Raw genomic sequence first — 25,578 nt, forward strand, 5'->3', positions numbered from 1 at the left:
GATTTTTTTAAGAAAACTGTTTTAAATTCACTTTTCAACTTTGCGATAGTTAATATATTCATTTGTCTCAAATAGCTATCACAAAATTATTCAGCCATTCAGTTATTCAGAGAGAAAAAAAAGCCCTAGTACTAATTAGGATTACGTGCTATGAGTTAAGAGGCTTAGGTTGTTGCTGTCATCAGTCACTGCACAAAATCAAATCAACACGGCTCATTCGATCAATCGGTTCAAAAAGCAGCTGCTGCCACGATTAAGTAGTCGACAATTCAAAGACCTTTTACCAGCCCAAAAAAAGATCTAGCTAAGAGCTAATTAAACTGTATATGCTTCTTTAGTGGTGCATGCCGGCCGTTGCAATTGCAAAGCCCGGTTTTAATCATTATTCTTCTAGCCTAGTTAGCAAGATGAACAAGCATACGACTTTGTCTGATGAGTTGCAAAAGGAAGAATTTTTCAGCTAGAAAGTAGAGAAGAGGAGACCCAAAAAGGTGAAGCTGAATTGCACATCATCAGTCTCTCTCATGCTCCCCTACCAACAGGGTGTGTGCTATGTGTGATCCCTAATTATTTTTTTCGTTTTTTTTTCTTGCCACTATTGATCACTGCTGTTCAAATTTTGATTGATGTTTTAACAGTAATTCATAAATACCTAAAATTGTACAACGGGAAATATATGGGATGCATGACAGCTATATAATCATATCTTACAAATTCCATTAATTAAGCCGGCTATATATGCTAGATTGTGTTGTGTGTGAATACTAGCAAGGCCATGTATGGAAATGTGCATGCGTGCATGAGTGCATCTGAGGTTGAAATTGTACATTTGTGTAGCTATCACAAAGTTGAAAAATGTAGTACATGTGTTAAAGCTCTTTGAAAAATGTAGTACACATGTGTTACCATCAATATGACAATAGGCAGGTTAATTTTGATTAGAAATGAGGACTCAAGAGGTAATTATATGATGTTTCATTGGTCTCATTATTTCCCGCCTTAATTTCAGGGGTTTGGAGTTCTGGAAGGCGCATGAGCTCGTCAGAATTTCAGAATAACGCACTTGATAAATTGTGCTTTTTGATGAAAAATACAGTTAATTATATTTGGCTTCATATCAATGAAAAAAACTGCTATATCCTTCTGATGGTTTTCATAATACGCATATATTTCAAGATTTAAACTTTATTTTTACTAAACATTTAGTCCCTCTGGCTCTATAGTTCTTAAGTTTTGAAGAAGTTTGATGTTACACAATTTGAACTTTAACTATCAATGCCTTTTAAAATTTTTGTTTTGAAGACACTAAAACATGATATGTAGATTGGTCTAAAAAATACTTAAATAAAATTAAACACTTTTTTACATATTATAATATAGAAAATCATAGTCAGTGGTAAATTTTAGAGACCATGCCATTGTTCAAAATATCAAGAATTATAACACTAGAGGGAGTAGCCGAATTGTATGTAAATTTTGTGAAAAAACATAGAACCATTGGGCTATCACTAGAATTCACTTACATTTAGAGAAACCTATGGCTTATGCACATAGCATCCAATTGTCGATATTAGGATTTAAACCTTAGTAGATTGGAGTCACGTCCATAGTTCCATTCACTTCCTTATATATATATAGTTCCGTCATCTTAATAAAGCTGCTTCCCCGAATTCACTTTTATTTATTCCGACATTGCTACCCACGGTACATTATAAGACAACTTAACAGTTAAAGTTTTCAGATCGCAATGACTCAAAACTATCCTTACAAAAATCAACCGAGAGATCAGAAAGCACCATTACTTGATCAAGGAGACAAAAAATATCTCACACAAATGATCGATGTCAAACTGTCAAAAAGTCAAATGCACAGTGGCAGATAGAAAGGTAAAAAGGCAGAAGAAAAACTGTGATTAATTATACAAACAAAATCGACTCAACCGTGTTCTTGTCATTACCGCAGATGCTTTGCTACAACACTAAAAAAAATTATTCACAGCCTATTGGTCATATAGCTGTGAACTTGTAGCTATGAACTTGTAGCTGCTTTATATAGTTAATTGACTGGATTAATTAAGAGAAATTAACGCGTATTAAGATCGAGATCTCGCCTGCCAAGCTTATCCTATACATGTCACCATCAAACTCGTGTACACGATCGATCAAATCGAACATGCATGGCGATCGATCGATCATCGATGGATTTGCAGATCGAGCAGATTGTTGTTGACTCGTTGCAAAAAAAGTTGTTTCAACTCGAGAAATTAAAGGCATGCAAGCACGCATGGACTGGATTTTTCACATTTTGGTCCTTTTGAAAAACTTATTTCGCAAGTAGATCCCTAGAAAAACTTATCCCAAAAACGGTCCTTTTTGGGGCGCCAGAGTGGCTGGCGCCGTCGTTCAACAGGACGGCGCCAGCCTCTTTGGCGCCGTCCCACCGCCGACGTGGCGGGGCGATGCTGAGGTGGCTAGGGGGAGTGCGCCAGAGTGGCTGGCGCCCCCCCCCCCGAAATTTTTTATTTTTGTTTTATTTGTTTGATATTTTTTTCACGCTTAGGGACACACAAGAACCAACCATAGAAAAATTGAACTCAAATGGACGTAATATGTGACATGTAGAATTTTTCCTCTCCTCTCCTCTCTCCGAACTAGTGTAGAGGAGAGAGATGTGCAACTTTTTTATTTTTATTTTTTTTAATATTTTTTCACACTTAGGAACTCACAGGAACCAACCACGTAAAAAATAAACTCAAACGGACGAAATATGTGGCATGTGGAATTTTCCAAAGCTCCACCGAAAAACTTCTCTCCTCGAAAACATAATCTTGCAAGCGGAATTTGGAGGTTTTAATATCGCCAAACCCGGCAAAGCGGGGGAGAATCGGATGTAACTTTTTCTGTAGATGTCCGTTCATATATTATTTGCCTGATTCCGAGTCCGTATGAGAAAGTTACGCCTATTTTAATAGATGGCATATTTTGTCCGTTTCGGTAGAGTTTTGGAAAATTCTACATGTCACATATTTTGTCCGTTTGAGTTTATTTTTTATACGGTTGGTTCCTATGTTCTCCTAAGTGTGAAAAAAATATCAAAAAAATGAAATAAAAAAAATTGCATCTCTATGTACTGTTTAACTTATATGTCATTTCATGTGGTTATATTTTGAATTAGATTAAGTAATTTATATAGTGGTAGAGTACATTATGTTTAACATGCTGATCAAAGGGTTTTACTAAAGGAGTTATGGTCTAATTTGAGTGAAGGTGCAAAGTAGACTAAGTGGTATGCTAGATATTTTCAGACTTAGCTAAGTGGTAGTTCGAGTTTAATTTTTTTTTTGTGGTTGGTTGTATCGTGATCCTGAGTGTGAAAAAACATCCAAAAAAATAAAATAAAAATGACACCGTTGCAACTCTATACAAAGAAACAGGAATGGAGGTGGCGGCACCAGCCATGCTGGCGCCCTCCTCCCTGGGGCGGCGCCAGCATGGCTGGCGCCCTCCTCCTGCCACGTCAGTTCGCGTGCGCCACGGTGGCAGGAGGACGGCGCCAGAGAGGCTGGCGCCGTCCCGTTGGATGACGGCGACAGCCACTCTGGCGCCCAAAAAGGACCATTTCTGGGATAAGTTTTTTCAGGGGTCTATTTATGAAATAAGTTTTTTAAAAGGATCAAAATGTGAAAAATCCAGCACGCATGGATGCAATTGGCAAATGTGCGAGTTTTGCTGAATTTGCTTGCTTGACTGGAGGACTCTTTAGACTTCAGTCTTCGTTTGGCTAGGTTAGCTTATTAGGTAGGTAGATGGATAGCTTATAGTGTATAGCTTAGTCCAAAGCTAGCAAGCTAGCCACTTGTTGTGTTTACATCAGCCATGATCCATGATTTTGAGCTTAATTAGTTAGCGAGTTAATTTTACATTGATGTACCAGAGAAAAAAAATCTAAATTCATTAGTATGTAAGAGAATATTACTACATCCGTTCCAAAATATAACAACTTATATCTTTGTATCCGGATATTCTAGGATGGAGTAGTAGGATTTGATAAACAAAAATATTTTTTTAGGAAAAATGATATTAGTATAGTTGACCTAGAAAATACTTCCTATGTAGTTGAAAAAAGTAATGATAAAGTATATGTGCATGGTCCTATTAGAAATTATGTTGATATCAAAACGTCAAACAAAAAAACGAAGATGATACAAGCTAAATGTGAATACATAGATCTCAAATTCTTTTATAATTTATTTCTTTCCCTTTTTATCATCTATAGATAAATCTAATAAAGTATGCAAATGCCACTCATTGGATCAATATACAAAATATACAATGATCGCTCTAAATATTTTTATTTTCAATGAACCGGAATTGTTTTGTTTTTGCTAGGACTTAGTTTTTGACCCCTTGATTTTCGCCGCTAAAGCTATCACTCTAAACAAATCCATTTAGCTGCTAAAATAAGTTGCTTAGATCTCTGGGTGATGCTGTGAGTCACCCAAAGAAAAAATGACGCAAGCTAAGAACCGTGTATTATCCACTACAGTCGTACTAGCATACCCTAGCGAGAAGCCGCATCGTATCGAACATTCGAACCCGTAGTACGTGTGGCCACGTCAGGAATTGACACGTCACCGTGCCAAAAAAAATCGCACGCTTGTATATGTACACGTGGCAGGCTGTAGCAAGTACGTGGTGACGACGACACGTACGATACGATACCAGCTGCGGCTAAAATTGCACCTGTACCTACCTTGATCAATTCTGGCCGGTCAACCGTGTACTTGCACAAGTGGCATCGTGCAGCAATGTACCAGTATCTGTCACGTACGGCTCATGTAGTCAAACATGTTTTTTATTTCTTCTTCTTTTTTTGAGAGGAGTCAAACGGTCAAACCTTGTTGGATGTTTCTCGATGCTTCCAGTAACTAGTGTCTTCTAGCATTTCCGTGGTTTGGGCCTTGTTGAAGTGGGCCACATCAAGCCCAAAAGCCCAGCCCAATCTAGAATTACTTCTGCCCATCACCCATCAAATTCTGGCAGAATTCACATGAATTTCCCCCATCTTTGTTCATAATGAAATCCAGTTCATGAGTTTGTTTCTGGCAACAACATTTTCAGTGTAAGATGCCTGGAGCCCTGGACTGGAGGGGCATTACGTTCCAGCTTTATTATTGCTGCTGGAGTTCACACAGGCATGATCATCATCATCACTAATCAACAGGGGAGTGCAGTAGTGGTACCTACAGGAAACATGCTCTCTCATGAGATCGGCATTGCTGAGGACAGCTTGTCCGCCAGCCCTCCGGCCATCCTCTCCGCTCGCTCCCCTCGTTCGCCGGTGCGTATTCTGATCACGTCCGACACGGGTATCACTGAGAAAATGTAACACCATACAAGTCAGGCGTAATAGCAGAGAAACATTACATGATATATGCAAAAGAATGCGACGTTTGGTTGCACGGAACATTAGTGCCTTTAGGATTGAAAGGGCGTTTATGTTGGCATGTCGATAAATTCGTTATAGTAGCTGCCTCTGTTGAAAAATCAATTTTAAATAATTTTTTTTCCAGAATGGTATGGTGAAAGCCTGATTAGATTACTCTATGCTCTAGTGCAATTGATACTCAATATTTTTAAGTTACATATATTTTCTTTATGTCAGAGATAAAATACATAGAGCACATGAAGAGAAACAACAGAACTCGATAGATGCCTGCTCAGGGCAATAGAAGCTCACTTTGATACAAAGGTGAACAGTGGGAAACTGGGAAATGATCTGAACGTAACAACAGAGCAATAAAAGGTCATCAGAAACAGCATGCACTTACAAAATATTTTTCCATCACCAATTTCTCCTGTTCTTGCCTTTTCAATTATCTTGTCAACAACAGCTTCAACCTAGAGAATGCCAAAAGGGAAAAAGAAAGAAAGAAGAATAGGCTGTTTAAGCTGTTGTTTTTAAATTGTCACAAAAACATGCAGAACAGGCAGTAATAATATCACGGAGGGACAGCAAAACATGTTTAGAAATGTAGTAGTAGTGATCGTACCCACATAGTCAATGATCTCGGATGAATACTGGGAAAGTTTAGGTATATGTTTTTTCAAATTTCAACATTACAAAATAGTAATGAAGAAATCACCTGATCCTTGGACACCACTATTTCCATCTTAACTTTATCAATAAATGTATCTTCTGCAAATTCTGACCCTGCACGACAACAAAAAAAAAGGAGCACCATCAGTACAGATTAATCTAGCCTTCACACAATAATACAAGCATACATGCATGCTCAGTTGTGCAGAGACCAAAACTTCTTTGAACCATAATTAACATGCCAATGTTGCTATTGATACAAATGCTTAAACTACCCTCCCTTATCACAGTAATCTTCTTATTCCTAACATTTCCCAAATCCATGCTTCTTTTCCAATCATATAACCGCAGCAAACTATTTGGATAAAAATAGTGATAGTAGTTGATTCAAGTATGTGCACAGATAGTTTATGCCAGTGCCCAGTTGCTCCTTGCACCAGTGGCATTTAAAGCATATTGAAGATAATGAGGATATTGTGTGCATCTTTGGCTGTAACCCGTCTTTGAAGCTCTCAGGAGCGAGACTATGGAAGGTATGATTAGAACAGGCATCATTTTAAGTGCAGTCTGCCTGTGCTATCAACTTCTTGGATACATCAGCAGCCCTTTAGTTTGCTACTTTACTGCACTCTGCACGTGGAGACCTTCAAGATTTCTGGCAAGCTCGATAATACCTAGGTGTTGTAACAGAGTACAACACAAGATGCTGCTGCTAGAATGCCTCTTTGAGACAAGAGCACAACTTTACCAATCGTAAGGGCTAGCAGGGTGCTCTCAGTTCATCTAGGCTCCAACAGGCGAACCTTATCTTTTTAACTGGAAGCATACAATGGTACAAACCATGCGAGGAATTTTATGAGTTGAGCAATCCCCATTCTGGACAGAAGTCGTCTGTCATTGCACAGACATAGCAATATCCTATTCCAAACTACGGTAGAAATCAAAGTACAATATACAAAATGGAACACATCGCATCAACAATTTTTGATCAGTTTATTCAGTGGAAACCGGTGAGCAGATTCAGGTATATCCATTCTATCGCATTGCTAGCCCTACGAAACGTATCCGTAACTACAAATCTAGGCTCACAATCAACAGGATGAAATTTCTACACACTACAAACAACCACCAACACTAAAAAAAATAGGCAATGATAAAACCATGAGCAGAGCCAGCATGTATACCTTCATGCCTCTCAGTTGACCCGCCCTGTGCGCCGAAACCCCGCACGTCGGACACCGTCACGCCTCTGATCCCCATTTGCAGCAAACCCTGCAAACCCCAATTGACCAACCTAACAGCTCGAGTGCAGGAAGAACACGATTTACAGCAGTAACACACACTATACTCACCGATGACACATAAGGCACCCTCCATGGCCTGCAAGAATCAACCCGGCACATTTCATCAGCAACCAAAAAATGTAATCACAATCAACACGGATCACGATACTAATCGGTCACAAACGAATTTCACCTCAGGATTGCCTCCACCTTGTAGAACTCCGACTCCGGCTGGTACCCTGAAAAATGAACAGACAACGACGACGACGACGACGATGACCCAATCAGCGATAACCAATCCAACAAACCGATCTCGATCGATTTCGGGGATCATGGCGAGGCGAAGAGGGATCCTCACCTGCTGCGGCGGCACTCTGGGCGCGCGCGGCCGTGGGCGGGAGGCGACGAGGGGGCGCGTGGTTGACTCGGAGTGGCCGCTGGAGGCCCCGCGAGCGCGAGGCGAGGAGGAGGCGGGAGGTGGTGGTGGTGGTGGTGGGAGGAGGCCGCGGGGAAGCCGGAGGATGGTGGTGGCGGAGGACGCCACAGGACGCGGCGGCGGCGGCGGCGGTCGCCGGCGACGACATGATTGAACCGTCGGCGATGGAGGAGGATGTGGAGCGTGAAGACTAGTGAGTCGTCGTCGGCTAGGAGTTGACTTGATCTGAACAAGTCAGTGCGAAGGCGTATTATTCGTTGTTACGTAAACGTTCTCAGAAAGCGGAGGCATGCTTGTTCGTGTCGTGTGCATGAAAAGCGTGCTTTCCGTATCAAAGAGTGGGTATCATTTACTAGTCCGTTTCATGATTAGTGCTAATAAACCATGGATTTTTATACTTTGTTCTATCTTAAGCTTCTTGTTGCAAATCTTTGCCAACAACATAATATTTCATCTACAATCACTTATGAAGTCTCCTAAACTTTTTTTATCTCCAAATATAGTTTGGCAAACCAGTTTTATTTGTTGTTAATAACTAAAATTTTGTTAACTTAAAAGACATATTTAAGATTACTTAGGGCCCCTTTGAATCAAAGGAATTATGAAGGATTTTCATAGGATTGAAATCCTACAGGAAATTTTCCTACGTAGCCCTTTGATTCAAAGGATTGAAGTTTTCCAAATCCTACAAAATTCCTATGGAATGGCTTGTTGCATATAGGTTTTGGAGGAAACTTAGGGCCCCTTTGAATCGTAGGAATGAAAAAACAGAGGAATAGGAAAAACACAGGATTCTGACATGAATACAATTGTAAACCAGAGGATTGCAAAACACAGGAAAAACACAGGAATGACCGTTTGATTGGACCACAGGAAAAACGTAGGAATAAGATGAGAGAGATAGACTCAGAGGAAATGTTCTAAGAGGTTAGACCTCTTGCTAACTTTCCTCCAAAATGTGCATAGGATTACCTATTCCATAAGAATTTTAAAGGATTGAATAGGATTCAATCCTTTGTTTCAAAGGCCTTCACAGGATTTTTTTTCATAGGATTAAAATCCTCCAAAATTCCTACATTTTTCCTACAAATCAAAGGGGCCTTTAGCAAGAGGTCCAACCTCTTGGTAAAAATTCTTTGACTCTATCTCTCTCATCCGATTCCTGTGTTTTTCCTGTGGTCCAATCAAACGATCATTCCTGTGTTTTTCCTATATTTTGCAATCCTCTGTTTTACACTTACATTCCTGTCAGATTCCTATGTTTTTCCTATTCCTCCGTTTTTTCATTCCTACGATTCAAAGGGGCCCTTAGTAATTCCCGTAGGAAAGTGTGGGGAACCACCTAATATTATTTACAACAAGTGCCATAATAGAGGTGACTACTACCTTCAATTTTATCCATATCACTCACTCATAAATAAATTAAGAGACAACATATATGATGTGTCACTTCTAATACATAAATATCGATAACTTTAATATTTTCACACTATTTTTGGAGTTTGTGTGGAGGTAACATGTGTAAAAGAGGTATATTGTAGGTGTATGTTAATGTGAGTGTGGTATGAATGGGTTGTACGTACTCCCTCCATCCCAAAATAAGCCAACCTCATACTAGGATGTCCAAATTTATTGTATTAGAATATGTCATATTTTAATATGAGGTTGGTTTATTTTGGGATGATGAGAGTATCTAATTGTAACTAACTAAATATATAGACCCTATATCATATATGGGTTTAAAACAAGGGGCAAAGTTTGTTACATGACATTGAAAAAATGTGTAATTAGCTGGTAGATACCGCAAGAACGTGAATTTGCTGTTGGGCACAAAAACTGGTAATTAGCTATCCGACACTCACGGCACCAAAATAGGAGAGATAAACACTCATTAAAGACAAGTTTGCCCTTAGTCGAACTTGCTCCCTGGTCGACGTTGCAATGGAGGAGGTGGCTAGAGGAGGAGCAGAGCGAAGCCGACCGGCGGAGCGATGGTGGGTAGAGTAGGCCGGCGAAGCTTCTGGAGTTAGGCGGCGGACGCACTCGCACTTCTCCTCCTCGAATTCGTCAGGGGACCTCGGCAACGGCTTGGCTCTATCGCTCCTTGGCCGTGCGCTAAAGCGCCTCCATCTCCTCGGCCTCCTTGAGCCGCCGCGCCATCTCCGCCTCCCACTTCCTCTGCGCCTCGTCCTCCGACGGCTCTCCAGTCTCCTCGCTGCCTTCCTCTGAAGCAGAGGCCACGAACCTAGCCACATGGCCATGGCCACGGCGGCACCCACGTGCACGAGAGAGGAGACAACAAGAGGCCGCGTCGGCACCAAGCAACCGCCACTGCGTCCTGGGGGGCTAGTTGTAGAGGCGAAACTACGGCCCGTGGACGGTGAGGTCACCCTTAGGCTGGTGGTGTCACCGAGGAGGAGGCCAGCAGCCCGCGTTGCGCGCGGGGGAGGAGAACCACCATCGCTCGCCGCTGCTCCGCTAGTCGCCGCCCCGCCCAGCGCGTCGGCACCGAGCAGCCGCCACCGAGGCCTGGGGGCCTAGTTGCAGAGGCGAAGCTATGGCGCACAGATGGTGTCACCGAGGAGGCACTACTAGAAAATAATTTTTCATGGCGTCACACTGTAATTTTCACTAGCAGTTATATGCTAAAACCGCCATAAAAAACATAAGGAGGGGTGGGGGATATAGGACCGCCAGTGAAAACCGATTTTCGCTGGCAGCCAACTTAAGAGGTCCGCCATAAAAAATACTATATTTTTAGAGGCGGACCTTTTAAATGTCCGCCAGCGAAAATCGGCGTTTTCGCTGGCGGCTACTAAGAGATCCGCTAGTGAAAAGCAGAGCCCCGCAAAAATTTGACCCGATTTAAAACCACACGCCACAATTAAACCCACCCACCCACGCCCTCTCGTCTCCTCCTTCCCTGCGCCCCTACTGGCGACGGCGACGACGGCGACCACAACGGGCCGAGCCATGGGCGGCGGATGTGTGGCAACGGGAGGGGGCAGATGAACCACGACTGGAGGGCCTCCTCCTCCTCCCCTCCCTCCCCCAGATCTAGCTGGAGGGAGGGGGCAGCAGCCGCAGCGGCGGTGACAGCAGGCGGGCGGCGCGGAGCTGACGACAATGACGATGCTGTCGGATGGTGCGATGCGGGCGGCGGTGCTTGAGCACGGGTAGGGAGGGCGGATCCGCCACCGCCGGGCCACGGGGAGAGCAGATCTACCGCCGCTGGACCACGGGGAGGCTCTCTCCCGTCGCGGTGGCTCGGCGACGGCGGCGACGAGGCGGAGGCGGTGGCAGGGCTTGGCAGCGGTGGCATCGAGATGGAGGTGGTGGAGGCCGACGAAACTCGGCAGCGGCGGCGTCGAGGCGGATCCGACGGCCACTTCAAGGACGACGACGGCAACCTCGAGTGCGACGACGCTGGCGATGGGTTTGCTTGGGCCAACGGTGGCCGTAGGATTTTTGTGATGACGATGTCTTGTAATGCTGCTGCTGTTGATAGTTGTAATGCTTGAATGATGTTCAAATTTTTGTTAATGTGTTGATATTGTGATGCTTGAATGCTATGTTAATGTCCATTTTCAATTTTTTTTCAACTTTCTGGATGAGATGGTAGAAAGGGATTTATTTTTTTATGGAAAATTATTTTTACTGGCGGTTAGCATAACACAACCGCCAGCAAAAACTATTTTCACTGGCTGCCTTGATAAGGCAACCATTAGCGAAGATAACTTTCACTGGCGGCTGTCTCCAGCGAAAATTTGTTTTTGCTGGCGGCTGACTTAAGATGCCAGTGAAAATATTTCTTTGCTGACCGTCGATAACCGCTAGCGAAGATCTTGATCTTCACTGCCCTTTGCTTTGTGGCGGCTCTAAATTCCGCTAGTGAAGACCCAAAATGGCCACCGCGAAAGATGGTTTTCATAGTAGTGAGAAGGCCATCGGCCCTCGCCACACCGGGGGGGAGGGGGGGGAGACCACCACCGGTCAAGAACCACCTTCGCCCGCCGCCGTCCCGACCAGCGTCTACCCACTCTATATGGCGCCCTCTGCCGCGTTCGCTCGCTGATAAAGAGAAGAGAAGAAAAGAGAGCTGAAGCAGGAAGAAGAACAATGTCCAGGGGCATTTCGGTACTTTCAACGCTCTTTCTCTCTCTATCTTCATCGAAAATAATAAAATAATGCATTGGGTGTCCAGCTGCTAATTACCACATTTTTATAGTGTCCACGAGAAGATATATATTTTTTGAGTGTCTCACAACAAAGACTAAAACTTTGAGTGTCCTTAACAGATTTTGCCAAAACAAAATGACCCTACACCATATAGTAACTTAGGGTGCGTTTGTTCCTGGGGGATTGGGTAAGAAAGCCTATCGTATTCCGCGCGCACGCTTCCCAAACTACTAAACGGTGTATTTTTTACAAAAATTTTCTATAGGAAAGTTGCTTTAAAAAATCATATTAATCCATTTTTGAAATTTAAAATAGTTAATACTCAATTAATCATACGCTAATGGTTCACCTCATTTTGCGTATCTTCCCAATCCCCTTCTCCACTCTTATAGTACTCCGTTAAATTCATGGGTGCAACTGAGTATGTAAGTCATCGCTACGAGCCTGAGCCTACGATCACATGGGCGGTCAAATTAAATGCACATGTTCTCCGTTGCAGACAGTAAAATGTCAACTCCCCCGTATATAGGAATAATTATTTTTAGTTACTTAGGCGACTTGCAAGCAAATTAAATTGCTGAAGTCAAGTCAATTGCTTGCTCATCTCACCCTCACTCTAGATCTTCAGGTTATAAAATGCCAAATGCTCCAATCGATCGATCAGAGCTCCAAATCAGTAAGAGACAGCTAGGTAGGTACCAGCAAAATTACCACTAATATAACTACGAGAATTAGCAAAATTTGATTAGCAATGAGAATGAGAGGCAGTAGGATTGCTCTCCTGCTGCTGATGCTCCTGCAGTGCGGCGGCTTGCCGGGGATCGCCGTCGGCAGGTGCGTCGTCTTCAACTTCGGCGACTCCAACTCCGACACGGGCTCCCTCCCCGCCGCCTTCGGCTTCTACCTCGGCCCTCCCGCCGGCCGCCGCTTCTTCCACCGCCAAACCGGCCGCTGGTCCGACGGCCGCCTCTACATCGACTTTATCGGTAAGTACTACTCCATCCGTTTCGAAATGTTTAACGCCGTTGACTTTTTAGCACATATTTAACCGTTCGTCTTATTTAAAAAATTTAAGTAATTATTAATCATTTTCCTATCATTTGATTCATTGTTAAATATATTTTTATGTAGGCATATAATTTTACATATTTTATAAAAGTTTTTGAATAAGACGAACGGTCAAACATGTGCTAAAAAGTCAATGGTGTCAAACATTTCAAAATAGATGGAGTACAAATCAATCAAACTATCAAAGCCAGGTTTCAAATCTCCAGCATATATAGCTGCCGCTATATTCGAAGATAATTGTTTGAGCAAGGTCTAGCTAATTTATCTAGTATACTATATGACGTCATTGACTTTTTAAATACAATTGATCATTCATGTTGTTTAAAATATTTATATAATCATTATTTATTTTATTATGATTTGATTTATTATTAAATATTCGACTTAATTTTTTTATATTTACACAAAACTTTTTGACTAAAACGAATGTTCGAGCATTTATTAAAAATCAACGGTGTCATATATTAAAAAAATAAATATAGTACAATTTAGTTTATTATTAACTGTTTGAAAGAGTATACCTCTAATTAAATATCTTAACCCGTTATTTAAAACACGGATCAAAGCTACCAACATCATGAATTCATGATCAACTCTGATCATTCGATCATCTGAATGTGTGTAGCTGAGAAGCTCAAGATCAGCTACCTGAGCCCGTACATGGAGTCGTCGGGCTCCGACTTCACCTCCGGCGTCAACTTCGCGGTGGCCGGAGCGGCGGTGACGCAGAAGAGCGCCATCCCGCTCGGCCTCGACACGCAGGTCAACCAGTTCCTCCACTTCAAGAACCGCACCCGCGAGCTCCGGCCGCGCGGCGCCGGCTCCATGATCGCCGAGAGCGAGTTCCGCGACGCCGTCTACGCCATCGACATCGGCCAGAACGACATCACGCTCGCGTTCCTCGCCAACCTCACGCTGCCCGAGGTCGAGCGGGAGCTCGCCGCCTCCGCCGCCATGGTCGCCGACGCCGTCCGCGCGCTGCGCGCGAGCGGCGCCCGCAAGTTCTGGGTGTACAACACGGGGCCCATCGGCTGCCTCCCCCAAACGCTGGCGCTGCGGCAGAAGCCCGGCGACGAGCTCGACGCCGCCGGCTGCCTCGCCGAGTACAACGCCGCGGCGAGGTCGTTCAACGCCGAGCTCGCCGCCGCGTGCCGACGCCTCGCCGCGGAGCTCGGCGGCGGCGAGGACGGCGCCACGGTGGTGTGCACCGACATGTACGCGATCAAGTACGAGCTGTTCGCCAACCACAGCAGGTACGGCTTCGAGCGGCCGCTGATGGCGTGCTGCGGCCATGGCGGGCCGCCGTACAACTACGCCAACCTCAAGACGTGCGGGCAGCCGACGGCGACGGCGTGCCCGGAGGGGGAGAGGCACGTCATCTGGGACGGCGTGCACTACACGGAGGACGCCAACGCCATCGTCGCCCGCAAGATACTCTCCGGCGACTTCTCCTCGCCGCGCACCAAGCTCAAGGCGCTCTGCAAGTGATGAAGAAGACTTCTGCACCGACGACCAAATTAATTAAGTTGATAATTAACCGAGGTTGCATGTTAACCTGTGATTAATTAAGAAATTAATTAGATGAATAAAATGACTGGAATTTGCTTTCGGTCACAATAAAATGCGAACAATCTCGATTCATATCTTACAGTGCATCTTATGTATTGCCGTATAAAAAGGGCACATGTCATAGTTCCATGCTGGGTTCACACCCTCTGCTACTATTAGGGGTAAATGGTAGAGACAAACAGTAAAATGTGAGGAGCGAAACAGTGAAGAGTACTGTTTAATTATTTTATTGAAATTACCGCAGCAATTTGATCTCGTGTATCCAAACTTGATCCAACGGCTATAAATAGCTAATGGCATGGATCACTGTAGTTCTATGCGATATGATCCCTTCCATGCTTGGTATTCATAACTACTAGTAGAATTTTATTTTGTTGCTAGAATATTTTTAACAAACATTTTTAACGAGTTCGAATTGTAAAAAGTGCTCCATTATATGATTGGAAAACTAACAGTACTAATGCGACACACTTCCCAGAACTGGACGATTTCTACGCAGCTTTCTTTATATACTAATTTCTTTGAAAATGCTTTAAATCCATTTTATATTTCATAACAGTTAATTAATTCGTTTATATCCTCAAACGCTAATCACAAAATCATCCAGCTAGTTTTCGGTCTCCTCATCATCTTTAAAAAATTATAGTTTAAGTTTGATAATATACGTTATATATTAATTTAGTGATTAAATATCGGTTAATATGTCTTAATGGACAATTTAATATGTTCCTCTTCTTCTATCTTCCCCCTTCTTCCTCATTACCTTCATTATTTTTTCTCTACGTCTATCATAGTGGACAACGGTAAGAAAACAGACGGCTAGTAGTTGCCAATCATAACCCATTTCCCATTCCTTGTACCCTTAAGTGCGCCGTTGGCTATGTCTCTCTCATTCTACCAAAGGTCGTCACCTTCCAAGAAACCTCTACCGCCTACATAGGCTCTCCCATACTTGGTAGTCACTAACGATGTTAAGTATTACTCGGTTTGTGCTTGTTGTTGGCTTAGGGCATGTCTATTGCAGGTGATGCTAAATTTGCCACATCATTACAATATCAAACAAGTATTGGATTTCATTTTTCTTATCTAGTGTGCTCGCACCGATGCTAACATCCGATGATGCTAATATTAGGTGGACTCATTGGTGCAAGGATGAGTTGAGCTTGGGAGAAAGAAAACGGATAAACCAAATGGGAAAAATTATTCATAAGATTTATTGTGTCTACATTTCACAAAGTAGATGGTATTTTGTATAGGGAATAAAATTTTCAGAAAACTTGATCCTTTTGCAAGTGTCCTAAGTTACAATCTAATTCTCTCTATCAAAACTACAGTAGAAAAAAAACAAATGCCACACCACTATAGTGATCTCTATATCCAAACACAAAAAAGAAAAACCACAAGACCATGGCCCTATTTGGAAGATTAGCCCATGGCTAATTTTGAGAGCTAATGTTTACTCTTGAATTGGTAGGCTAAACATTAGTCTATGGTGATATGTATGGATTCATGAGCTAATTTAGGGCTAAAAGGTGGAGAGAAAGTAGAGAGGAGAGAGAGAGGGTGATAGGGTTGCCTTTTGATGGTCCTCACAGAAAATTAGCCCCATTAGCATCCCTTGTAGGGGCTAATGTTTTGAGGTGGGGCTAATTCACTTTAGCCACAAATTAGTCTACCTGTTTGGATCCTTGGAGGCTAATTCAGGACTAAAAGATGGGGGGGGCTAATAATTAGCCCATGGAACCAAACAGGGCCCATCTCGCATCTATCTCTTTCCACCCAACTAAACGTGCACTAACATCCCATGTGAGTTCACGGTGGATGAAGGTTAAAGTTGGGCGCGAAAAAACATAAGTGCATGATTAATTGAGTTTTAACTATTACAAATTTAGAAAAAACATATCTGTTTTATATTTTTAAGTAATTTCTATATATAAAACTGTTTACACGAAAAATATCGTTGAATCCTTGGAATGAAAAAATGAAGGAATAGAAAAAACACATGATTATAATAGGAATGGAAATGTAAAACAAAAGATTGTAAAACACATAAATGATCATTTGATTGGACAGTAGGAAAAACACAGGAATTAGATGAGAGATATAGACTCAAAAGAAAATTTCCCTCTTGCTAAGTTTCCTGCAAAGTCTCTATAAGATTGTCAATTTCTTAGGAATTTTAAAGGATTAGATATGATTCAATCCTTTGATTCAAAGGCTTTTATAAATATCCTCTAAAATCCTATATACCTATACAAATCATCCCCACTACTACAATTCTCTGCTTCCTGGTGCTTCCACGTCACCCTTTTTATCCCCACCGTTGGATAAGCATCGAGCGCTTCCTTCTTTCCGCATCGCTCCTCTCCTCCCCTCTCCCGCATCGCTACACGCCGGCCCCACCTCCTCTCCCGCATCGCTCCCCTCCTCCCATCTCCCGCATCGCTACTCGCCGGCCCCACCTCCTCTCCCGCATCGCTCCCCTCCTCTCCTCTCCCACATCGCGCTGCTCCGCCGGCCCACGCGCATCGACTCCCTTCTCCTGCATCGCTCCTCCCCTCTCCCGCATCTCGCGCAGCCGCCCCCCCCCCCACCGAATCCACGCCGCACCGCATCCACGCTGCATCCCACTTCACCTCCTCCTCTTGCGCCACTCTTCGCCTCCCCCCTTCCCCCCTCAGCGCCACCCAGCCCTCGCTTGTGCGACCCACACCGCCCCCAACGACGGTTGCCTGTCCTTCTCCCGCGCCGTTCCGATTCCATATCCGAGAGAAGCGAAACGACCGCCGCCCACTAAAACCAGACTTCATCACCGTCATCAAGACATTAATTTTGTTTGCTCATAACGCCATGGCGATATCATTGTGGCCCTTCGCTTATATTGCCAATGAAATTCTGCAATCCACCTCCACCAACTGCTTCGTTTCATCTGAATCTCATTGCATAGTTATTCGGAGTACAATGATCTTCTGATAGGTTTTTTCATCAGTTTGAATCTTTCATGTCTACAGAAGGGTATTTGTTTATGTGGTACCGATGGCCTTCCTTTTGAATTTGTTTTGTGGCTCCTGTGGATTTTCATTCAGGAAAGATAAATCTGGTATGTGCCTCTTCTCCCTTATGCTTTCACCCGGCTTTTGTTTCTTTCTACTCTTGATGATGAATGCTCAATTTGACCTATTATCTTTTTGTAAGTTCAACAATTGTTTACAAGATAAGTTCAGTTTGATTTTATTCAGTAATAGTACACCTATTTATTTCGACTTATAGGATTCGTTGGTTTATGCTCTCGGGTAGAATGGATAATACGGCAGGTTCTTCTCAACCAATTATACGTCGTCGTGGTCGACCACGCCGGCAGCCTTCTAATATCCCGATCCCACGTCCTAATCAACCTGTTGCTGCTGAATCTCGACGTAGGCGTAGGCAAGTTATCGATACAAATAGGAACAGAGGTTTGTTAGAAGATTAACATTCCTACAAGTTGTCAGTATTTTATGCAGACAAAAAAAATGACTCACATTATCAATTTCATCATTTTTCCCTAGCATCAACCTCTGCAGATCAACGAATATTACGCCCACGGTTAATTGGTGAATCTTCTAATTCTAATCATATAGCACAAAATGAACCCCATATTCGTATTGGTTCATCTACATCCAATCAATTATTCAATCACAGGCGTAAGTTGTCTTTTTTACTCCTAGGATCTAACCACTTTAAGGTATCCATTTGCTGTAAAGATTCCTTCACATATACCCATGACACACCTTTCAGGCACTATATTTGAACCATTGAATCTTGGTGGTCCACATCATTCTTGCAGCCACTGTGGTGCTTTTTTTTGGTATGAGGAGCGAATACGTAGAGAGAGACATACTTCAAATCCATCATATAATTTGTGTTGCAAAGGTGGGAGAATATGGCTGCCACCCTACCAACCTCCTCCACAGCCATTGTTGGATTTATTGACCTCACAAAACAGCACTCTTTCTAACCACTTCTTTGATCATATTCGGCAATACAATAGCATGTTTGCAATTACTTCAATGGGAGCTAAAATTAATGAGTCCATAAATGATGGAAGAGCACCATATGTTTTCAAAATTAGTGGTCAAGTCTGTCATCGAATTGGTTCTTTGCTCCCACCACAAGGTCATCGTCCAGAATATGCACAATTATATATTTTTGATACAGAACATGAGATCTCAAACCGGATCAATGTTGCTTCATCTCCCCATGTCACTTTCCATGCTAATGAACAAATTGTTGCATCCTTGATAGAAATGTTGAATACAAATAATCCCATTGTTCAACTATTCAGAACAGCACATGAAAGAATATCCCTAGACGCATCTGATCAATTTTGCATAAGGTTATTTGGTAAGCCGGATGCACATGGAGATATTTATAGTGCTCCAGTCGCTTCTGAAGTTGTTGGCCTGATTGTTGGTGATGTTGGATCAGCTGATGTAGGGCGAGATATTATAATCCAAGATCGTGCATCACGTTTGCAGCGAATCAATGAAAATCACCGCAAGTTTATGGCCATGCAATATCCACTGTTGTTCCCATATGGAGAGGATGGTTATCATGAAAACCTCACATATCGTACAATAGCACGCACTCAATCCATGCAACGGAATAAAGTTACAATGCTAGAGTGCTATGCATATAGGTTGCATGATAGGCCAGGAGACTTCAATACACCGTTACGGTGTAAAAGGCTAACACAATCTTATGAAGTAGATTCTTATTGTTGTGTCGAGGGGAGCCGGATAGCACATTATTGCACACCAGCCTTCCAAAGTAAATATAGATCATCACCATTCAACTCATTGATTAATTCTGTCTCAAGAGGTATTACATCTGGATCTTCTATTGGGCAAAGGATAATATTGCCAGCTTCATTTACCGGAGGACCTCGGTATTTGTATCAAAATTATCAAGATTCTATTGCTATTTGTAGAAAATATGGTTGCCCTGATCTTTTTTTGACATTCACATCGAATTCTGCTTGGCCTGAAATTAGAGAAGCTTTAGCATTAATTCCTGGCCAACAACCTTCCGATCGTCCAGATATTGTCAATAGGGTTTTCAAAATGAAGCTCAATATTTTAATGGATGATATAAAGAAGCACAAATTTTTTGGCCCTATAAATGCAGGTATCAAATTTTACATTGGTTTCCAAAATATAAATTTTCCTTTCTCTTCCTTTTGTAGGTTTAAACATGCATGTTACCACCATGCAACCCTTAAAACATATCTTTTTTCATGCAGTTATCTATACAATCGAATTTTAGAAACGTGGTTTACCTCATGTTCACATCATCATATGGTTGGCCAAAACAGAACCCTTAGATTCCAAGAAGATTGATCATTATATTTCAGCTCAATTACCAGATCCTGCAATTGACCAAATAGGATTTGAGGCTGTATCTTCTTTTATGGTGCATGGACCTTGCGGTCCTCACAACACTTCTTCAATCTGCATGTCTGAAGGAAAATGCACAAAATTCTACCCTAAGGAATTCTGTGAAGAAACAACTATATTAGAAAATGGTTTTACACAGTATGCACGTCCAAACAATGGAAGAACTGTTACAAAAAATGGAGTTGACGTTGATAACAGATTTGTGGTTCCTCATAATGTTGATTTGGTTGTGAAGTTTCAGGCACATATAAATCTAGAGAAAGTTAATTATGATGGCATGCACAAATATCTTTTTAAGTATGTAACAAAGGGATTTGATTGTTCAAGGGTTGGAATTCACTCTAATTCAGGATCACAATCATCAAGTGAAACTATCAATGAAATAGATAATTATCTAGAATGTCGTTGTGTCACTCCAAATGATGCTGCTTGGCGATTGCAACAATTTGACATCCACCACACAGATCCCTCCGTAGAACGCCTTCTTGTCCATCTCCCATTTGAGAATAATGTTATTTTCACAGAAGATGATAATCTTGAAGAGGTCATTGAAGATCCAAACAGCTCTACAACCAAACTAACTGCATGGTTAGAAGCTAATAGGGAGAACCCTTCTGCTAGGCAACTTACATATATAGAATTCCCTGAACATTGGACATGGCACAATCAAGGCAAATATTGGGATGGTCGTCGTGGTTCTCAATGTAGAATTGGCCGCATTGCTTATGTAAACCCTTCACAAGGAGAAGCTTACTATCTGCGAATGCTACTGCACATCGTTAAGGGCCCTAGATCCTTTGCTGAAATCAGAACTATATCAGGTCATGAATATCCTACATTTCGGGCAGCATGTGAAGCATTAGGTCTCCTTGGTGATGACCAAGAGTGGTCAAATGCTTTGAAAGATGCAGCTCAATGAGCCTTACCATCCCAACTGCGACAACTTTTTGTTACAATGTTACTCTTTTGTGAGGTAACAAATCCTACAAGACTTTTCAGTGAACATGAATCATATATGAGCGAAGATATATCATATAGAATGCCCCGCAACACTTCTCAGGCCAGCAGCTCCACCAATCCTTATGTTAGATCTGTTCTTCTCATTAAGTTAGATAAACTGCTAAGAGATGCTGGCTATGACTTATCCCATTTTAGTTTGCCACTACCAGATGATATTGGAAGTGTTTTAGCACAGAATAGACTTATACTAGATGAGCTCAGCTACGATGTTTATAACATGCCATCCACTATAGATGAAGCTATTTCAGGTTTGAATAACAGCCAGAAGGAAGTTTTTAATGCTATTTATAATTCTGCCATCAATAATGAAGGACGGACTTTCTTTGTTTATGGATATGGAGGAACCAGAAAAACATTCTTATGGACAACTTTGCTTAATTCTATAAGAAGCCAGGGAAAGATAGCATTAGTTGTTGCATCATCGGGAATTGCATCCTTGCTGCTTCCTGGTGGAAGAACACCTCATTCCCGTTTCAAAATCCCATTGGAAATCTCTCAAAATTCAATGTGCAGTATAAAGAAAAATACAAATTTAGCTGAACTGATCCAAAAAACATCTCTCATTGTGTGGGATGAAGCTCCTGTTAATCATAAATATTGCTTTGAGTCATTGGATCGAACTCTACGAGATATATTGTCTGAAACAAACCCAAATTCATTAGACAAACAATTTGGTGGTATAACAGTAGTTCTTGGTGGAGATTTCAGGCAGACACTGCCAGTCATCCAAAATGCTACAAAGCAACAGATTTTGAGATCATGCATTGTTAACTCTTATTTGTGGAATAAGTGCATACTTATTGAGTTAACTGAAAATATGAGGCTTACCTCTGCATCTATTTCCGCACAAGATAGAGAAGAGTTAAGAAATTTTTCTAATTGGCTTTTGAAAATAGGAAATGGCACAGAACCTTTTGTTGATGTCCCAGAGCAACTAACGAACATGTTCATAGAGATGCCTCAGTCCCTTCTTCTATCACCAGACTGTAGGAATCTAGATGGATTGATTTCTTTTGTCTACAACTTAGGATGTCAACCATCAAATCTTACATCATATCTGTGTGAGCGTGCAATTTTAGCACCTACAAATGAGGTGGTTTCAGAAATAAACAATAGAATGATTGCTCAGTTAGAAGCGAGTGAGATGTCATATTATAGCTCAGATTCAATTGATGACAGTTCTACTAACTGTACTGCTATAGAGGCACTATATCCAACAGAGTTTCTAAACACAATTTCTATAAATGGACTTCCAGAACATGTGCTGCACTTGAAAATTGGTGTTCCTATAATGCTTTTGCGTAATCTAGATCCATCAATAGGACTCTGCAATGGGACTAGGCTCATTGTCACACAACTAACAAGCCGTGTGATAGAGGGAGAAATAAACACAGGAAAAGCGAAAGGTACAAAAGCATATATTCCTCGCATTGTTACAACATTAACTCAATCCAAGTGGCCTTTCAAATTGCGGCGTCGACAATTTCCAATACATCTTTCATATGCTATGACAATAAATAAGAGCCAAGGACAGACCTTGAGCAGAGTTGGAGTCTATCTACCTTCACCTGTGTTCTCCCATGGTCAATTATATGTTGCATTCTCGAGAGTGACTTCACCTAATGGTTTGAAAGTTCTAATAGAGAACAGCCCTGCTTCTTATGAAAATTGCACACACAATGTAGTATATTCCGAGGTATTCAACCTAATAAATAGAAACAGGAACTGATAAGGTATATTGTGATGCATAGGTTGGTTTCGTTATTAGTTTTGTAAATATAATGTTTTACTGTACTTCAATTTCCATATTTTGCTCAGTACGTATGACGGAGCGTGGGGCTCCTCACCAGGAGACTGCGCAGGCCCCCCTTTGCCGGTTCGGCCGGGGGCACTAAGTGAGGTTCCTCGCCCTCGATCTGAGGAACGTCAGCGAGAGAAGAAGTGCACAAGACACGGGCGACGTAGACAGGTTCGGGCCGCTGAGAAGCGTAACACCCTACTTCTGTGTTATGGTGGATCTGTGCGTGAAGGAATACCGAGAGCCGGAGAGCGAGAGAGAGTTCAGACTCTAGAACCCCCCCTTCCTCCCTTTTTTCTTTTCTTCCCTTTTTTCCTCCTTTTTTTTCCTCCTTTTTTTTTTCTCTCCCTCCTAGGCCTGGGCCTCCTTTTTATCTGGTCAGGGGTCACCACAAGGGCCTCTAGCTGCCTAAGAAGGGAAACATGCTTTTTACAATGAGGGCTAGTCTACAGCCGGAAGTGACCTCTGATGTCACAGCCTGAATTTCCGTTTTAGGATTTATAAATTATTTAATAAATTATTAATAGAATTTATATTAAATGTTCATTAATTTACAAGTGAAGTTAAATGTGGGAAATAAAATTTCCTAAATGTAAAGCATGGTTGGATTTAATTTTTATTAAATTCTCCATGATTAATTATACTCTCTGAAATTTTCTCGGAATTTTCGGAGCTCAATTCCTAATGTTAATAATATAAAGAACAGTTTAGCAATTATTTAAATAATAAATTAATCATTAAATGATCTGGATATTATTATATTAAATACTTTGAGTGTCCAAGTATGTTCAAGATTTTTCTTGGAATTATTTGAGCATTGGAAGTATTTTTAACAATTGAAAGATCATCTGGTTGGTTAATTTATTTGGAAAAGTAAATAAAAGTCCTCCTCCTCAGCTTGGGCCGAATCCAGCCCATTCCCTCCTTTCCCCTCTCCCTTCCTCTCAGCCCAGATAAAGTCTGTTTGACCTCCCTGTCGCTACAGTACTCCATCTTCCTCCTCCAGACAGAGCCGAGCCAGCCGTGCTCGTGCACAGTGCCGCCGCCTCCTCCCACCAATCCGACCCCCCGTTGCTCCTCTTTCCAAATTAGTTGCGGGAATGGAATCCCCTCAATCTCCTCTTCCTTTTCCCCAAGAAATCCCCAAAATTTTCTATGGAAATTCTTTCCAATTTCGCGGATCAAATCCTTCCTTTTTCCGGCGAGAACCCTAGACTTTCCCGAGTTTTTCCCGTCGTTGTGGGCTTGATCCCGAGCTCCCGTGCCTATATAAAGGACCCCCTAGTCGTCCTCTACCCATCCCCTCAAGTCCCGTCCGCCGCCGTCGCCGGAAACGCTCTCCCCGCGCTCTCCTTCTCTCTCCAAACGCCGGCGCCGCTCCAGCCGTCCCTAGACGCCGCCTCATCTGCCTCCTTCCTGCGCCGCCACCTCCATCGGCTCCGCAAGGTCGAGCTCCACCCCGGCCGCCGTTCCCCTTGCGCCGAAACTTCGCCGGAAGCCGTCCTCGCCATGAACCATTGGGTTGCTGTCATGTTCCGATCTCCAGCCGCAGCTAGCAGCCGCCTTAGCCGCCGCATTTGGTCGCCGCTGCCGCCGTTGGGTTCGCAAGAAGGAGAGGGAGCCCGGCAGCCATCTCCCCGAAGCCGAAATCCACCAGAGTTCCATCGTCGCCGTCAACCCGAAGCTCGCCGTCGCGTTTTGATCTCCGGCGAAGCCCTGCTGCTCCTCCCGTCATCGCCAAGCTTCGCCGCTGCCTCCATTGGATTCGCAGCTGCGAAGTGAAGCCCGGCCACCCCTCCGTTGTCGCCGCACATCGCCGGAAAGTCGTCGCCTCCGTGGACAGTACCTCGCCGCCCTTCGAAGCTCGTCGCCGGTTATCTTCCGTTGCCGTTCGTCGTCGCATAAATGGTGGTAAGAGTCACTTTGATCCCCTCTCGCTCCCGGTGCCCTCCGTTTGCGTTATTGTGCCGTGGTTCGCTTGCAAGATTAATCTTAGCCGTCCAAAATTGATATAAATCCGTTCTTTATTTTCAATGACATATTATTCCTTTTTAATATATGTCATCTACCAAATATGATCTAATCTTTTTCCGGAGGATGTTTTAATCTTCTGTCTCAGCTATAAATCATTTGTAAATTGTTTGATTAATTTGGAATAGTCTTTTCTTTAATAGGTTTAATTGGAATTTAATCTTGTAAAATTTGTAACTAATTCATATGAAATCAGAATGAGGCCGTTCAAGTCTCATAATTCATCTAAAATTATAGTCTACATGTTTGTTTACTTTTTATGTATTGTTTATTTGGTTTTTATTAGTCTTTTTTCCTCGTTTTGCGTGTTAGCTTGTCGTTTCCGTCGTTGCGAAGGTTCGCGAGTGCGCCGGAAGTATTCAAGAAGATTAATTGAAGACCGATTATTGCAAGGCAAGTCACATAGATCCTAAACACAATCCTTTGAGCATGTTGATCCTATATTTAAATTCTCTATTTATTTCAACTGTGCATTTATTTTCGAATGTCACCGGGTGGTGTGAACCTATTCCTTTGTTATGGCCTGTTTGCATTGATTACTCTATTCCTTGATACCTTGGGATATTATAACTTGACTAGTTGAGCTTTATATATTGGTTCAGCTAGATATTAGATATGATTGCTTAGCCATGCTTAGAAACATTAGCACACTATTGGAAT

The 25,578-nt window shown here is 42.4% G+C and overlaps 2 protein-coding genes across 2 annotated transcripts; one reads left to right on the forward strand and one right to left on the reverse strand.

Annotated features, from left to right (window-relative positions):
- Nucleotides 1-4,838: 4,838 nt before the first annotated feature.
- Nucleotides 4,839-8,013, reverse strand: LOC4337720 (nitrogen regulatory protein P-II homolog). The gene is made up of 7 exons (NM_001402480.1): nucleotides 7,741-8,013; nucleotides 7,576-7,621; nucleotides 7,452-7,479; nucleotides 7,284-7,371; nucleotides 6,146-6,213; nucleotides 5,831-5,900; nucleotides 4,839-5,374 (listed from the first exon to the last, which is right to left on the reverse strand). Exons 1-7 carry the CDS (start codon nucleotides 7,964-7,966, stop codon nucleotides 5,262-5,264), a joined length of 639 nt encoding a protein of 212 aa, NP_001389409.1. The 5' UTR covers nucleotides 7,967-8,013; the 3' UTR covers nucleotides 4,839-5,261.
- Nucleotides 8,014-12,665: 4,652 nt separating this feature from the next.
- LOC9270563 (GDSL esterase/lipase At1g09390) lies at nucleotides 12,666-14,901 on the forward strand. Its single transcript, XM_015783298.3, has 2 exons — nucleotides 12,666-12,983; nucleotides 13,691-14,901. The coding sequence occupies exons 1-2, from the start codon at nucleotides 12,749-12,751 to the stop codon at nucleotides 14,551-14,553; spliced, it is 1,098 nt and encodes a 365-aa protein (XP_015638784.1). The 5' UTR covers nucleotides 12,666-12,748; the 3' UTR covers nucleotides 14,554-14,901.
- The last annotated feature ends 10,677 nt before the right edge of the window (nucleotides 14,902-25,578 follow it).

This window comes from Oryza sativa, chromosome 5 (assembly GCF_034140825.1).
Source record: "Oryza sativa Japonica Group chromosome 5, ASM3414082v1".
NCBI lineage: Eukaryota > Viridiplantae > Streptophyta > Magnoliopsida > Poales > Poaceae > Oryza > Oryza sativa.